The 18345-nt window shown below is 38.5% G+C and overlaps 1 protein-coding gene across 1 annotated transcript in view; it reads left to right on the forward strand.

Annotated features, from left to right (window-relative positions):
* Positions 1–5405: 5405 nt before the first annotated feature.
* The window catches only part of SAMD3 (sterile alpha motif domain containing 3), a 38547-nt gene continuing 25607 nt past the window's right edge, over positions 5406–18345 (forward strand). Inside the window, exons 1-3 of the mRNA XM_027691299.1 lie at positions 5406–6331; positions 7045–7234; positions 10353–10463. Of these exons, the coding sequence (XP_027547100.1) occupies positions 6253–6331; positions 7045–7234; positions 10353–10463 (380 nt within the window). The 5' untranslated portion in view covers positions 5406–6252. The remainder of the gene's footprint in view (positions 6332–7044; positions 7235–10352; positions 10464–18345) is intronic.

Here is an 18345-nt window from a genome sequence, read left to right on the forward strand (position 1 = left end):
TGTTAAAACTTAATTATTCATCATCATCTTCATATTTGTGTGATGCATAAACTGGAGGAGTGGTGTAAGTGGTTAGTAACCATATGATTCAGCAACTCTCAATCATGCTAAAACACCAATCCAGAAGCAGTGGGCAGGAGCATGCACTGCTTAGCAGCTGTTCTCCACTCCACGACTCAGTGATTCCTAAAAGAATTCAGTATCTCTTACCGAGGAAGTGCGTGACTCCTCTTGAACAGAGGTGTCTTGCCCAGCTCACTACAGGAGGAAGGAAGGAAGGGCTAGTGTAGGAGAGAGCAGCAGCGCCCCCCGTCAGCCCACAGCTGTTTGTCTTCAGCACGAGCCAAACAAACCCCAAAGGTGTCTTTGCTTGAGCTAGTCAGACCTTGTTCCTGTGCTTCAAACGCTTTCACTTGCTTTACTCTTTCAAAATGCTGATGAGTTGCCTGCAGCCTACCAACTATTCCTACGGTGTACCAAACTCTAGTTTTCCCAGTTACACAGTGACTATACAAGAAGGGGCCTCTGGGTAAGTTCTTACTGGCTGGCCAAAATGAATGTTATGCACGCACCCGCGTTTACTGACAAGGGCAATTTGTTCACTTTCAGGGTTTCTTTTTATGTCTTCCTAGTAACTTTCACTCCTCTACCTCACTGATTCATCCTACTGAATAAATGCCAGGAGAGTTCAAAAACTTTGTTGTGGTTCTTGTTTCTCTGCTGCCTGGTAAATGTTTCTGGATATAGCTTGTAGCTCTTTTTGAGGTCAGGTTCTCTCAGACATGCAACCACGCCTGATGATGGTATATTTCTCAGAGACTAGCCAAGACTCTTCTCAGCAAAAGGTACAATCCTGACTTTGGGCATGATTGAGTCACTGCTTGACAAAATCTTGCACTGACAAAACATGGACAAAAAATTTAATTTTGAATGCAGATTGTAATACAGAATAAGAGCAATTACAGCATACGAACAAAATTCAAGAGATATTTTATAACAACTCTCATGTGCTAAAGGTATAAGAACTGTGTAGATCACTTACTGGGAAAAACATGTGCATGCCATGTACCCATGTGGTTCCACATGGGAGCTGCAACTTACGTCAATGGGAGCCCCAACTTTTGTCATAGTTCAGCTATGTAGACTCACTTAAGGATATGCATCACTTTCTAGATGTTACTCAGGCTAAAAAGGTTTCTGTATCCATCCCTTGGGAACAACAGAAAGCAACTTTGTCAAACACTAGAACCTTTGAGGATGTGCCAACTGATCCGCTTATAAATTACCACCAAGCCTTTTGCATCAGAATAGATTTGGTAAGCTGTTGTTTCCAATTAGCCTTAACCATTTTTTGTAAGGTCACTATGACTGCTTGTTTAGCTCTCTGAACTGGTTGGTGATTCTAAATCGAATGGAGCAACCAAATAACAGAACCTTGTATCATGCTTCTTAGCAATTAGTGGATCAGCCTCATTGTTAGTCTTATTCATCAGACAAGCTTGAAGAGTAACCTTGCAAGAAGCAGAGACAGTATAATTCAAGCAGAATGATTTAAGGGAAAGGAGATGAGTATATCTCTCAATTTTGTTTGAAGGTGGAATAGTTACTGCTCACAGTTTGGGTTTCTGGCCTAACTTTATAAACAAATGCTCCATTAAGACAGAAATCTTCCCTGATAAATGTATTGAAACAAGGATGAATCTACACTGATTAATCTAGAGATACGATTCCAAGATCTATTTTCACCCAATTGGACAGGGAGTTGGTTAAAGACACTGATCCATCCAAAGCCCACCACATGAAAAAATTGATGTTTTCAGCTTAGCCTGCACCACTGACTACATGATCATATGGATGGCTGCAAAGAAGAGGGCTGGATTATGACTGCTGTGATTTAGTCTACTGTGGATTGCACTGCAGGGCTGCAGTGTGCGAGGTCTCTGCACTGCCCAGTGACAGGAGCTGGAGTCCTATGCTAAGCCAGCAGTGACATGATCAACAGTATCAATAGTCCTGGTGGGAAATTTGTGCTTTGGGGAGAAAAGTCAGTGTGATATCACTTACAAGACAAAATGATTTTTTTTCTATAGTCTTCTGAAGCAGTCCCTGTATTGTACTGAACATCCTCAGTCTGATTGCTTTCTTTGTGGTATATGAGATTTCATTTTTGTAATTCATGAATTTTTAACCTTCACCTAATTCTTTTCCTGTTCTCACTATCCAGTAACATTGTATTTTTAATTTGATACCATTTTCTTAAAGATAATATAAAAGGGTTTGATTTTACATGGATACATTTCTAGAAGGTTTTCTTAGAAAAAAAAGACATTTTCTTTTACAACTAAGTGTATTATTTCATGGCTTGTGCACTGTTGCCAGTAATAGCAAGAATGGAATCTTATCGGTGTTACTATTAAATCACCTTAAAACACAGTCAACTTTCTTTTCTTCCTTTCAAATTGCCAAATAACTAGCACATCTGTAACAGAGAGAACTTGGTACTTGTGTTGAATCTTGCTGTTGAAGCAGGACAGCTCATTTTTCCAGTAGCACTGTACATAACACAGATGAAAATATTTGAAGTCCATATAGTAAAAACTTGAATATTAGAAATGGCATATTTAATCAGAAGCACATATATTAAAGAAAGAGTTGATTTTTTACAATATTCTTCAGAGTTAATTCCTGCAGCAGAGGAGTTGGTCTGCTTAAAAAGCTCAATAAATTGGCATGTTCAGAACCCTTGAAACTTCCCTTAATCCTGTTCAAACTTTAGAAGGGTTGTCTGGCTTGTTCCCCTTTATTTACAGCTGACTAATGGTTGTGCAGGTTTCCTTCCTAGATCTTCTTATAAAGCCTTACTTCTAGGCAATATGGGTTTTCTCTTGCATCTGCTGTACATTTGTATGTCTCCTGATCTTGCAGCTGCATGTGTCTTACTCTACAATAGCATAGAAATGAGAACTGATATGTTGACCTTAAGGATTTGTTCCTGCTTTGGTATTGGAATATTTTTCCCTTTCTTCCAGGCATCTCTCTGAGCATTCAGTGCAATGGTTCATGCTAGCATGTGTCTGACAAATGTCAGCAATAATTTGTTGGCATTTTCTTCAGGGAATGGGGAGGGTGATAAAAGTGCTGCCTTGGAGTCTTTCCCTATATGTTATTGAAAAGGTTTGTGGACAGCTGATGTTCTTTTCATAATAACTCAGTATTGGATCCAAGATGACATATTCTGGCTGCAATAAAGTTGCTTTAACATAGTTTTAATTGTTTTAAAACAAGTTTGATAGTAAGTGGAAAGAAAATAATAAAGTCTCTGCAATGCATACAAAGATAAAACCAAATAAACAGAGCATAAAAAATGCACATGGGATACTTTGCTGATATCTTCGGTTTGCACAAATTCCTACTCATCACACTAGCAACTTTGAGACCTGGCTCTGTACAAAATGTGCCACGTAGCTGTGATGTATAGATGTGCATGTATCACATTCCTTACTCTTGTACTAAAATTAACCATAATTCTGACCTCAGTGACATCCACACAGAGACCTGTCAAAGGTTGTGCTATTTGTATTCTGTGGTGCCATAGACTCTCTCACAAGTCAACATGTGAAGTAAATACAATAATTTGCTCTTCATGTCTAATATGTTTTGATGTATAGGTTTATTCATTTAGAAGATTATAAATAGATTAATTTAGAATTCAAGACTACAGGAGCTTATTGTATTTTCTTGTAAAGCAAGCTGCAGGGTAAATTAGTGCGTGTGCAGTATGGATGTGCCAGCAGAGGTGTGCTGGTCAGGAACTCCATCTCTTGCTACTGTGTAGCCAACTACATCTGCCAGAAATCTGTACCATAGATAGGTCTTTAGCTTGATATGATTAAAACTCAAGATTTTTATCCTTTGGTCTTCAAGGATTTTACAGGAAATAGAAGTGTTGTCCTGTCACATCCTAGGGAAATGTAATTTTCACTGATTTCATTACTCGGTTTCATTAACCAGGGTAGTTAAGTCTTAATGATAGATATTCATCCTAGATGTATGAAGAAATGGGTCTCAGCGATAGGCTGTATTTATTAACAAGCAGAGATCACTCACACTTAGAACTGCTCTGAATAAGTTATGCTGTAAATTGCTCTCTTTAAAATGTTGCTGCTGTTGGATTTTTTTGGTTTTCTCACTTAGAGTTGATTGAAGAATATAAATATTTGCAAATTTCACCACACTGAGCACAGGCAACCCTTCACTGGATAGTATTTTGATGCTAATGTAATAAATAGAATCATTAATGAAGACAAATATCACCATCTGTGCTCAATCTTTCTTGTTGTCTCCAAAATGCTGCTAGAAGATTGGTCTGCTCTTTTTCTGACTCTTTTATCTATAGCATATGCAAGTAAGTGAAATCACTTGTGAGAAGCACTTAAAAGTATTTGTTTCCCACCCTTAATGCATATAATCTGTTTTTTTTAAAAAAAAAGCCTCCAAGGTATAATCACTTCACTCGATTAAGTGTGCAACCTGCATTTCCATGTGCAAGTAGCCATTTTGCTGTAGAATTAGCCACCCAGAGCTAAATATGCATATTGTTTTGCATGGCTATAGCTATCTTGACACTTTTTCAAGTTTTGGTATCTGCCTGTATGCTTTACAAGTGCTCTAGAATGTTAGCCTTCTTTCGCAATGAAGAAGTGACCTTTCTAACATTTTAATGTATCTCTCTCCTTTTACGCTGCTTGTTAGATAAGGGAAGTATCTTTTTCCTTTGCATCTGGTTTTATCTTTCAAATTTTTGGAGACTTTTTTTCTGCCCTACTCTTTGCGAGGAAGTAAGAAGTGTGACAGAAAGGTGTGATTTTTAATTTACACCAGAGTTCTCAACAAATAATGACTTTTCACACTCTATTCTTGCTGCTTAGCCTGGGGGAGGAGTTGTATGGCTACTGTTGTCATATCGAATTAAATCCACTCATGTAATGCAGAAAGGCATTCCTCTCAAACTTAACCCCTTTAAGTTGCTGGACTTAAAAGGCCATAAGAGCATAAGCATGAAGTGCAGGTCTTTTGCAGGGTGTCTGCTGTTGAAGAATGAAAATGGAAATGCTTTTATTCCAGGATTTTTTTTCTCCTTTTTTTTTTTTTTTTTGGAGTGCAGATGCTAATGAGGTTTGTGTGGGTGAATCCTCTTGTTAGCCTAGAGTTTGCTGCAGGCTTAGGATATGGAAGGAAATGTTTGGCGTACAATGCCAGACACATATATTCTCATCTGAAAAATTGACTCGAATAATGTCCTGTAGTATTGTTTGCTGTGCATTGCAAGCATGGTCATGAAGCACTTGGTGCTCCTTTACATAGTAGAGCTAAAAAGTATTAATAAGAAAATCCCCCTCGGAGAGAGTTTTCTGCTGCCGAGAAGTTTGTAGCGTGGAACAAGCTGTCTTTATCAGCAATCTTCCTCTGGGGAGTTTGCTGTTGTTTTTGGTATGCGATGTACCCCTCTCGTTATCCAAGTCAGTCCTTCGGACTGAAGGCACACGGTATGTGCAGGACGGATTCACCCGGAGGGTCGGTGTACGCACCCCGGCTCTCCCAGAGACCCCCTGCCCACCCTCTACCTCCCAAGGGTGCCCGCTGCATCTTCCCAGGTAGCACTGCAGGCTGGGGAACAGAACTAGCAAATAAGAGGAGGTGCAGTCCCCTCCCTTCCCCTCCATCTTTATTGTCCCTAACTGTTGGTAATTGAGGGTTAAGTATTTGCTGTGTACCTGCCCTGGGTGGTGGTGCAGAGAGGGTTAAGGTGCTTGATTGACTATAAACGTGTAGGTGACTGACTCTTATCCGATGGTGGGGTGGTTTGCTTTTTTCCCCTCTGTAAAATGTCAGCCATTTCCTGATGAGCCTGATGGTGGTGGTGAATTTCACACCTTTTTTCTTCTCTGTGAGGAAATCTGGGTGTTAATGGTACTGGAGCAGGTCGTGTTTTATAAGGAATGAGGCTGTCTCAGAGCAGAGAAAAAGCAGGGAAGGGAGAGGAGGTGAGGAAGGGGATTCAAGGAAACTGCCACTTATAATAGGCATTAGCTGGATTATTTTGCACTATTTTTATTCAGAACATGTAGATGTATCTTTATTTGCTAAGTGCATTTTTTTCCTATGAAACGTTGGAGTTCAGTTTAGAGTTCAGCATAAAAATAATCTTCTCTTTTAATTTCACAGGGAAATTTAGCACTGCAACAGCTGAAGATGGAAAATTGGTCGGTTGAGCAAGTCTGCAACTGGTTGAAACAGAGAAATTTAGGAGAACTAGTTCCTAAGTTCCGTGGTAAGCATTTTTGTTGTTTGGAGGGGGACTTGTTTAGTAATTCTTGCTGTGCCTTTAATTGGCACTGCCTACAATGTTTTGGGGCATGTGTGTATATGCTAACTTCAGACTTTTATAAAAATTTATTAGGGTGAGAACTGACATAGATCTGATAAGTCAACATAAGTGTACGGATTTATTATGAAGTCTCTGAGAAATGCTGGGGGATGAGATTAAGCCTGTATATAAATAGAGACACCTCAAATCAGAACTGGCAGTTTAAAAGTCTTGACAGGGCCTATTTTATGTTGTATAAATCTTTTGAAATAATGCAACTGTAGTGTGTAAACGTTTTATGACTGAGTATATAAACACTCTACAAAAGAGTGAACAAGAAACTGTTACGTGAACAGCCTATTTGTTGTGTGTTCTCTTAAAAGGCTTGCCTTCATTAACAAGTGACAGTCTCCTGTGGTTTAAGCAAGGCCTGACTTAAAGCATTAAAATAGTCACCTCTCTGCCTCTGCATATTTCAGACTTGGCTTTTTATTAGGGGAAGGTATCTGACCAGTGATTCCTGGCACTGCTTAGGAAAGGACAGTAGCAGTTGAAAATGACAGCTGGCAGTAGAAAGCATCTTTACCTTTGACCTGTCTTCCATCATGTTTTTAGGCATATAGAATGTAACTGTAAAGCTATTTTACATTATGTCTTTTATCCCCTTCAATCTGCAGAAGAAGAAGTAAGTGGTGCAGCTCTTCTGGCACTTAATGATCGTATGGTGCAACAGCTGGTGAAAAAGATTGGGCACCAGGCAGTGCTGATGGACCTGATTAAAAAATACCATCAACAAAAAAGTGGGCTGGATTCCCTTACAGGCTGTTGTGAAACTGCTTCTCAAAAATTTCCAGAAGTAATCAGTGGGTGAGTTTGTACATGGCACGGAAGATATCAATCTGGGTATAGCTGTGTTCTTTTCATGGCATTTTAAAACTGGCATTTACTAGCTCTTCAGCTGTGACTTTTTAAAATTTTAAGTATCTGTAACAACATGTGAAATGCAAAATTAGATACTACCCTGTGGTTTTAAATAGGGCATCAACATTCCAGAACAACGCCATTAATTAACTTAAACTTTTCTTCATATCTGGTTTTAGGACCTAGTTTTCATTTGGACAAAGCACTATCAAACTATCACTATAGCTAAAATTTTCACTATTTACAATATTAAGCTTTTGAAGAACTTACTTTTAAATGCTTGCAAATCTTGGAGTAAAATAATGATTTAACCAGAGATAGCATTTGTGTCACAGGTGTATTGAAATTCAGTTTCTCAAAGGAAACTCTGAATTTCATCTTGCAGTTACAGTAGTATGAGGGCACAGCTTTGCTGTGCAGTTCTGCAGACTCCAAAAAAATTAAGAGCTTAAAATATCAAATGTTAGTGAATATAATTTACATTAAAATCTTTCCCTACCTAGCCTCCTTCCTGGAAAATAAGACGCTGGCATCCTTCTATTTACAGGAAGTTGAGTAAATAAGCTGCTGTTTCTGAAAACTTTTCTGTGTCACCAAGAATGACAGAGTAAAGCCCAAGCACATTTAATATGCATTCAGTCATATATTTTAGGATGAGTAGAAAGTCAATATATTCTGTCCAGTTTGGGGTATAAAATGATGGAAAAGCTCTTATAGTAAAAGTAGCATTTTGTCATAAAACTAAAAGATGTATCCTCATAAGCAGGTAGCTGCAGCTCTCTTTTCTTAACTCCGCAGTGCTTGTCTTAGTGATGTAGTTTAAAATTATTTTGTCTATTCACTACATTTTGAACAAAATCCTGTAAGAATATTTTCTTTTGATCTAATTCAAGGACTCCTGAATAAAGTGCATGAGACACTGTTTTGAACAAATTCAAAATTCATAGTTCTACAATATATGGTGAACACACATTTCCTCCATCTTTCAGTAATGTTAGGCTGAATTGCAGTTGAGTAAAGTCACCACGGCAGGGTTTGCAGTTAGTAGCACCCATAGCTGAGTGTGTGGTCCCACAGTGGCAGGGAAACAATGGTGAAAACTGAGTTTGCGTGTTGCTAGCCCTTCTCCTGTGGGGCTTGAACCCAGGTGAAAACCAACCACCTTTTCTGTTTTGCAGAATTATTTCTCAGTCAGGTGAGTTTCCAGAACCAGCTCACACTGCCAGGACTAGTGATAGGGTTGAGAAGGCATTGCTTAGGGCAGGGGAGAAAGCAGCATCATCACAGTGTCCTTCTGAGTCAGCTGAAGTCACTGTGGAGCTTCCAAGAGCTCTCAGGAGTGTTTCCCTGTTGTATTTCTCAAGTGAATGCTATCCCCAATGCTTGTTGGTGCACTCCTGGCTGCTGCCTCTTTATCCTGGTGTCCTTAGCACATCCTCTGACTGTGTGTGAATTGTGCTGAACTCGCCTCCCTGCTAGAAACAGAAATGAACTCGTTGGTTGGACATGGAGTTTTGAGTACAATAGGTGAACACTTTCTGTGTGGAAGTAATAAATTTTGAAAGGACACTGTGACTTACATCTCCGGCAGTTTGGATTAGGACATGGAAATAGCACTTTGTGTCTGTCACTGGTAAGGTGGATATGTTCTCAATCATGGGGTAGAAACTGTGTTTATGTGTGTGTGAGGAATTCAAAATGTAAATTTCACAAGGTAAATATTAAGATGCTTTCCAATTTCACAATCGGTTGTTTCTAGGAGCCACACGGAAAACATAATAGGGTTTTTTTGTTTGTTTGCTTCAACTGCATAGATGAAAAATATTGATTCATGGAAAGGGAAAACTCCCCTTATAAATATGGTAAACTAATGTCACTTCCAATAACAGCCTTTCATGTGTTGAGTACAGCTGAGACCGGAAGAGTTTCTAAAGCATCCTTAGAGTTTGGATGTTCTGAAGAGAGGAAGTTCAGAAAAAAAAAGTGGTTGATGACTGCTATGAATTCTTGGCAGCATAACAGTATCCCCTATCTAAGCTCTGCCTATCCCTCAGTACAGGGTAAAACTGTTGATGTTGGCTTCTATCAACAAAACAAGAAATAACAGGAATATGAGGAGGAAGAGAAGTGGACACAAATGTTAAGTGGAAAGCAATGGTTTGGTCTGGCACATAGCAAAGTCTGAATCTGGAGTTTTTGGTGTTAGTGATGAGCTAGAGTTGAAGCAAATAACCATGAACAGTGGACTGTGAGACCAGCTGGCATTCGGAGCTGACTTGAAGCTTTGGACTTAACCTCTAGCAAAAACAACTTTTCAAGGTTCCGGTTAAATAGAAACTGCCTTGCAATACTGGGTAAATAGCTCTTTCAGCCCACACCTTTCAAGCTGTAATGGTTAGTTATTCCCAGAGATTAGGACATGCCAGGCTATGAGGATAGCAGTTATCCTGCAACTCTGAGAAGGCTGATTTTTCTTGGGGTTTTAACTGTGTAATATGGGACCCCTGGTGGCCTAGTGGTTTAGCATGCGGCACTCTCACCGCTGCGACCCAGGTTCGATTCCCGGTCCCCCGGGCAGATGGAGCCCGTTAGCCCTGTGAGGCCATCCATCTATGAGAAGGTCACTCTAAACAAACCTACATCCTGAGGGCCTCACTGCCATTGTCCAAGCTTGCTTGGCCCCGGCAGATGAACCTTAGGATTAAAGGGTGGGCTCAGTTCGGCCCATGCTGTGTCTCACCTAAAAAAATCCATTGCGCAGGCTTGAAAGGTAAAAGACCTTTCCCAAAATCTTCGTTCGCGAAGACTGGCCATTAAACTGTGTAATAATTAGAATATCACTAGGCAGTACTATATATATTTTTCCTTTTAATTTGTCAGAGTTTGATAATTGAACTGATTGATTAAGAGACATTAGCATCATGTAAAATCATGACTATTCAATATGTTAATTTTTCTCCCTTTCTATTTGTGCCACTGGTATTTTAGAAGCCTAAAGTTCCTCTTTTCTGTAAGCTGCACAAGACCTGACAGTAAATTTTTTGGTTTTGTTTTTTTCTTTCAGGGCTACTGACAGACAGATGTTAAATTCTTCTGGTCATGTAGAGCAGAAAAAATATCTGTGCTTAAGTGAAAATGAAAAAGGACTAATTGATCTCAGGGTGCTAAAGCAGAAGTGAGTTTATAACATATTCATTACATTTTCCTTACCTTTTGAAAATGATGTAAACACTTCTTTTTGCTTCATTTATACTTTACAAAAAGTGTTCTTAATTATTGGAGGCCAGGTTCAGCTATATCCAGATATATTTAGAAAACAGCAGAAACAGAAATTTATTAGGATTTGGCTGAATGAAATAACCTGATGGTGTGTTTTCTACCCTCCATCCTCAGTCCTTGCTCACTGTTTCATGTTACCTCTTGCAGAGGGCAAGATACAGGTTTGTCTTTATTTATCTAATTTTTAAAAATTGTCTTTTACAGATGTGTTTTCAACAGCAATCTGACAAATTAGTCATTACAGACTGGAGTATGGCTATTAAAAAAATTGTGTGCCTGAGGCACCTTAAATATAGCATTAGTGAAGGTAGGCATGCTGATTCCATTTGGATGCTTATTTTCCTTGGGTATCAAAACGAGCCTCCCTTGGAAACTGGAGGCAAGAAAAGGTGTAGGGTTTTTTCTTTCTGTTTTTTTCCCCTCCTACCCATGCTTTTCTCCTTTGAGATGGGCAGTTGGTGGAAGAGAGTCCTGTTCCTCTTACAAGGCAATTATTTTCTTGTTTGCAAAGCTTTGTCTGCTTATCACTATCCCCCTTTATTTCCACCTGCTATAGTGTCTCCCCCTGCCATTCTCCCCCACAGATGTGATGGATGGCCTCACAATTCTGAGATAGTGGGAGATCTTCCTGCAAAAATGTCTATTTTATCACTTTAAAAAATAACAAGGAGTTAGTGATAAGACTGACTGGGGACAGAGGAAAGAGTTTAGTGAATCACATAGTTAATGCTTTTAAAATAAAGTCCTGCTACTTCTGTTCATTAAAAGAACAACCCAAAAACTCCAAACCCAAAGATCCTGTCAGCATTGTTATTGAAGAAACAAACCCAAATCACTTAAACCCTCAGAATCAACTACTAATATGGTCTTGCAATGATGGGTTTTAGCCTGTGCTTCCAAAGCATGCTTATTTTTAATTAATTATGACTAATTTGCCTTGTGCTGTATAAAGAGTTTTAAATGCGTTGTGTGAATCAGTGTAACCAGGAACAGGAATAGACTGACTTTAGGAAATGTTCTCAGCAAATACGGTCATTACAAAGCATTCAAAGGCCCATAATGGTCTATTAAGAGGAAGGGACTTGTAAAGAGCAGTGCCACTTCAGCTCGGGGCAGAGAAGGAGAAGAGGGGAAGTCTGCTGCTGTAAATGAAGTGCCCCTTCTCAGTGAAGTAGGAGATGTAGTAGAAGTCAGTGGAGCTGTGATGATTTGTAGTCTTGAAGACCTGAGTAAATTTGATGAGGGCTTCTTTCTAAAGTTCAAATGAAAATCTGGCAAACATCTTTCTCAGAAACAGCTGTTTTAGCTAAGAATGAGGATGGAGTTAAACAGCCATTGCATCCATTAACTGCTGCATTAGGTTCATCCAAAGCCAAACACTATTTTTAGAGATCAATGCTGTTTAGATAGGTCTATGACTTGACCTATGCTGATAAATGTCTTACGATAGAATTTAGGTTTGATTTTATTTTTTTTTGTTTTTCCTTTTCTTTTCCTTTCCCAGTAAGTATTCACTTACTGCATTTTCAACAACCAATGGAAGATGTTAATGTTTCATATGCTTGAGGGAATTATGCAAGCTGTAAGCAGGTTATGAAGGGTTGAACAAGATGTTTGTTTTAGAAAAACTATTACAAGAACAGAAAAAGTTTCTTTGACTGTAATATAATGACAGATTCTTAGCCAAGAGCATAAAAGTAACACCACCCCCCCTCCACTAATAAACTTAGTTTGAAAGCTGGGTGAGCTGGTTGGTTTGTTTGTTTTTCACTCAAGTTCCAGTCTATGGATTTAGGTGCCTTGGTGAAAAAGGGTTTTTCACATCAGTTTGATTAATGGTGGCTACTTTTTGTATTTTGGCATAATGTCAGTTGATATTTCTGACAGATCAACTAGTGTGTTGTTTCTACTGTTTTTAAATCTGTGCATTTGCTTCTCTCCTGTAGTCTCTCGTCTTAACTAACAGGGAAAGGAAAGCTGTAGTAATATACGGAGGTTGTTTTGCAAATAAAACACTCTGGACTATCTTATTCTGAGTAGGGAGAGTAGGGACCCATTTCTCATCAGCTAGGCCGGATTTGGAAAAGCAGCTAAGAACAAGGTTGACTTCCACTTTTACTTAGTGGGTGTTCCCACATCATCCACTGTAGAACAGTTAATATAAGCACTTCTCGAGTCTGTTCAGCCAGGGGTTAGTTTAATGTGATGGGATTGGTTTCAATGTACAGTTTAAACTATTGATATCTGGCTAGGATTATACTTATAGCCTCATTAATTTAATCCAATCTGAAAAAGAGGAACTTAAAATTTGTGGGTTGGGTTTTTGGCGGGTTTTTTTATTATTATTATTTTTATGTGATGTTGGGGTTTTTTGTGGTTTGTTTTTGGTTTTGTTTCTGTTTTTCCAAAAGATCCATGGAACTACAGCTTCAATAACTGCATGGTTTTGCTTGAAGTGAATTCATGGGTGCTTTTATGGATTATTAATGTTGTGAATTGGCTCAAAGTTTCTTTATGTTTCCTGTGTATGTAGTCCTAACAACTGTGTTAAATACACTCTTCTATATTACTAAATCTTACCAAAATATCAAAGAAGATTGTTTAAACATAAAAATTAAGAGTAAGTGGATGAAGCAATTGTATAACTTTATTTTTCTTGTATTGAAATCGTGCATACATATAACCAGATGAGGTTTGCAAGCTACTCCAGTGAAATAACTTTTTGCTAGAAATGACAGAAGTAATAACAGCCAGTTTTTTGTTAACCTACCAAGAATAATCATCTTGAAATAGCGCTTTTCTGTGAAGACAATAAGATAGCTACAGAGGACAATTCAATAGATACGTTTCCCATATTCCTGCCTTTCTGTATTGGAGTACTAGCAGTTTTATGGCTTCTGGAAGCCTGGTGTTTATCTTGTTGCTAAGGCAGAGGCTTGCACTACTTGTAAATACCTGATAATGCTGTGAAAAAGCAACCTTTTATTGGTTGGTTTATATGTTCTGTCGGCCTTTCCTCAACATGTTTGCTTAGCAAATGTATTTCTTTTTTACTGTTTCCAATATGATGGCCCAGCTGTTTTCCTTCAAGAGTGATGTCCTGGTACATGTTTATTTGTACGTTTATTTCTTCTGTAAAAACATGTTCTGTAGCTCTTAAGTGCTGTGTAACAGATTTACTGCCTGAATGCCTTGGAGTAATTTTCTCAGAACACAAGCAGGATAACGGATCTTCCATCCAGCCTTGACAGGTTTGAACTTTCCTATTTGCTGTGAATTTGGAAGATATGGTCAGTGCTCAACTGAACCTCAGCCTGCTAAGTGCTCATATACCAAGAAAGCTATTGCCAGCAGTGACAGAATATTGGTGCTGGTGCCTACATATATTTGAGCTGGTAGCAAGGACAATGAATTGGAAGATTCATCTGAAAACAAATTTGGCATCCATCTTCAAGATGTCCATGATGGGCCTGCACGGGTCATCCATTTCCTCAATGGAGGAATTCTCCTTAACTAGGGCAGTGTCTCATCTATTTCAGTCAGGCTACAGGCAACTGCCCTCACTGCTGCGTAGCTGCATCTGAAGTGTCTTTTAGTTTTGATATGTCATTCTGCTAATGATCTTTACAGAGCTCTTTCCTTTGCTTCCCCATTACCCATATATAAGTATTGTTGGTCTGTTTGATGTGTTTTATCAGAAACACACTTATGCTTGTGCTTTAAGAAGTAAAGAAAATTTTAAAAGGAAGAGAGAAAGAGCTAGCCTGAAAAATTGTCACTTAGTCAACTACTTTGAATGATTTTCCTCCATTTATAAAAGAGAACAAATATTACTTTTATATGCATACATATACACACTATAGTCCTACAGTGAAAACTCAGCAGGACTGTGCTTTTTTATGTATAGCTTAAGAGTTTCTTAGTTTCCATGCAAAGACCTCATTCTGGATATCATCAGAATTATTTCTAGTAAATGTGATGATCCTTTTTTCAGTTAATTGATAAGGACATGAGAAGCAGACATAAAAAAACCCCAACATGTTAAGGCTTTGATAATGGTCAATAACAGAAGAAAAGAAGTACTGCCTGTCTATTTTCAGAAGTACAGTCATCAGATGCTTCACTTGATTATACCTTTGGGGATTCCAAAATCATAAATTGCATCTAGTCCATTAATTTTAACATCTTTCTGCTGTGAATTTGTCTCAATACTTCTGAAACTATTTATTGTTTCAATAGTAGATTCTCCTGGTGAATGACATATCATAACAGAAAAATAATTTCATTTTTATGATTTCTGATAATTTCAATTCAATTGTTATTCCATCTTCACAAAACTGTTCTATATGTGGGTTTGATTTGTGTAGGGTTTGGGGGACATTCTTTAAATTTACATTTTCAATTTATGTGGATGCAAGAGTTTCTGCACTTTTTCTTTAAGTCAGCATTTCATGTCTCTGTCATTGCAGCAGGATGTTTAAGAATACTAACTTAAAATTTAAAAGACCAAGAAGAGTCATAATAATAAATTCTCTGTGTTTGTTGCCTCAGTGTTTTGGAAGTCCAGACAACTGGACTCATGGTTTTAGAGCACTTCAGGTCAGCAGAGCTGAATTTACTGATATGGTACTGTGAGCCTTCCATAGAAGTTTGCAGGAAAAAAACAATTGCTAAATCTCCTTTGTTCCAAACCAGAAATGAGCCAAATCTTACAAGTGACTTGTGAGAGACACAAACTACATTGCCTTGTTAAGATCTAGCAAAGTCATAAAAGCAACAGCAATAAAAAAACACCAAACCCTTAAAATTATTTGGATGCAGTATAGCACATCTTACACAGGTGAATATGAATAAACTCTGGGTATTTTTAAATGGCCCAACTTAGCTGCCAATTCTGTCAGTCAGATTCCCCAAGGAGTGTTTTTACTTCCCCTGTCTGTATCCCACAGCTGCTACCCTCACATGAGGTGGAAGTGCGGAGCCTTCCCTTATGTGATGCAGCTCCTCAAAACGCGAACTGTCAAAAAATCTGGACTCCTTGCAGAACAAGGTTGTGTCTGCATCTCTCAAACTTCTTTGGAAGTGGATTAACTTTGTGTGTAACTTGTTGCTCATACTGAATGTGATAATTTCTATAGCAAGGGTACTGCAGGAAAAGCTGAAGTGGGAGCTGCTCTGGAAATGGGCAGCTTTGGTGTCTGTCGGCTCCCACATCCTAGCCTTGCTGAAGCTAACACTGCTGCAGGTAACTTCTTGTTCAGTTTAAAGGATGCCTGCCCTTATGTGTAGTGGGAACTGAAAAATAAAAGCAATCATCAAGCACTGGGCAGACTGCAAATTCCAGGCTTTAGGGCATAACTGGGAAACTCTGCATTTGTGTTCAAAAGTTGGAAATGACAGTGAAGCACCTGAAGATAATGGCATGAGGACGTTTCAGGCACAGATCTCATAAATGTGAATAGGAGAGCCCTTTTTTACCAACTACTGAAAGGGAAAAAAATTTCTTTTTATATTTCTTCTTCTGTCATAATTTCTTCCTTTTGATGGAAATAGCCTTTACAATCTTAAATGTTGTCATAAAGTTGAAAGCATATTATACATGTGTTAGGGAAATGGAGTATTTTCTACAGCTGCAGACCTTTCCTTTCCTTCACATCTTCCAGTTCCATGTTTTCTCTTCTGTTTCTTCTTTGACTTTGTAGACATGGACTTTTTTCCAACCTACAAATCTTTAGACTGGAGTCTTGCCAATGTGTGATGTAGACATGTGAAAGGTTAGACCTTCATCTGTGAAAAATGGGAATCTATTGAGACTCCACCCATGTGCTGAGTTTTATGTGAATGTACTGAAAATGTGAACCCACTGATGTCAGTATATTTCTGCTCAACTTTTTTTCACCTCATGGGAAGCCATTTTGGGGACCTAGACTGTGAAAAAACTAAACCAAAAAGAAAAATCAAAAATTTTATCACCGTAGCTCCTCATAACTTGTTGCAGGACTAGAGGCTTCCCAGTACCAGTAAGAAAGAGGTGTAAGTCAGATATGTGACAGCAGAGAAAGAGGAGGACTGAACCTTTGCCAGAGCTAGCCATTGGATTGATTTAGCTGTAGAATCAAAAGTCTCAAGAACTGACAGACAAGAAAAGATGTAGTAGCTTGTGTTTCGAGATTTTGATCTAATTTCTGTCTCAGGTTAGCTAGAAGGCCAGAGAGGGATGGCTAGAAATGGACTATATGTGTTTGTACCTACATCTCAAACTGTACGTGCACTGGGATTTATGCATATAGCCAAGGCCTTCCTTGACTGTGGAGAACAGCTTTACAGCTGAACTGAACCGTTCTTTTAATTAAACAAGTTTGCATGTGAGCATTTCTGAGGATAAAGTTTATGTGGAGTTGTGTCGTTTCAAACAAGTTTGTATTTCATCGTAAAATATTACTGCACATGTTTAATGTGACTGCCCAACAGTGATGAATCCAGCAAGAGCTAGTAAAATATTTAATCTTGAACAAGGAAGTATTTTGTGTTGAGTGAGGCTGAAGATAAATGAAATTTGGAGTATTTTTGTTGTGGTGGCAAGAGTGAAGGGACTGATGGAGGGGAAACTTACCATGCCTCCCTGGCTATTAGCTATCCCAACTGCAAGAAAATTTTATTTTCTCAAGTAGCTGAGTATAATTCAGTTTGCCTGAATTGAACCAGCTAAACCTTGCCACTTTTTGAAGTGGCTTTTCAGCTTCACTGGTGTTACCATCAAAAGGAATTTCAGTGCTGCTAAAATACAAAGTACTGTAAGTTTTAAACTTCTGTCCATTTTTTGAGCTAGTTTAAATGATAGCGTGTTGAAAATAGCCTGTCTGCTATGTCACTTTCATCAGTAAAATTGGCAAAAATACAGGATGCAGACTTACAGGCTGCAGAGCGGTTCACTGATGCTACATTGAACATCTGCACTTTATTTGCGCAGGAGGGGTTTCCAAGTGATTTCAGAATCTGAGTTCAATTTTATTTTCCCATTTGTGTATTAATTTATCACCAAAAAAGGACATGAATGTGTCCATGTGGATATGTTGTCACTTCTTGAACAACTTTCCCTTCTTTTGAGACTGCAAAGTACTAACAGAAGTTCACTGCCCTTTGCATCTGCTGTTAACCATTTGTGTCTCATGAAATCTGATGAGCTTAGAAAGACATAACAAGCCCTGACCATTTTGTACCTCTTTTGCATTGGGAAATGGTAGTGCTGTCAGTACTGCTACTACTGTTAAGATCAGATGACAGTACCCAAATGATACATTTTTTTTCTCAGCACTATATTGCCATATGTGGTAGTGTTGGGGTTGGTGCAGTTATATCATGGCTGTAGAGTTTTTGATAGCCTACAAGCTATGTTAAAAGATGCCAAGGTGGTGTGGCAGCATAAACAGGTCAATAAGGTTGAGACTTACAGACTAATCTACTCAAGAGGGTATTGAGGCTATAACCGGCTACAGGGACCCAAATGAGCTGCTGTACAGGTATATAATAGTCTTTCAAAGCAGTGCAAACTAAGGTATTTCAAATGCTCATCCATTGGTATTGCACTTGATTTTGCCATCCTAAAGATATTGGCTCACATTGAGTCAGTTATTTATTTTTTACATCCCTATCTGAAAAAGATCAGATAGAAAAATCTCCCCATTAAGACCTTGCTAGAACTCTTCACAAGTCTTGTTTATATACCTAGCTCTTGTTTATAGGCTACCATAGAGACTGGACTGAAGTCAAACAATATT

This window comes from Neopelma chrysocephalum, unplaced genomic scaffold (genome assembly GCF_003984885.1).
Source record: "Neopelma chrysocephalum unplaced genomic scaffold, ASM398488v2 Primary Assembly neopelma1_23, whole genome shotgun sequence".
Lineage (NCBI taxonomy): Eukaryota > Metazoa > Chordata > Aves > Passeriformes > Pipridae > Neopelma > Neopelma chrysocephalum.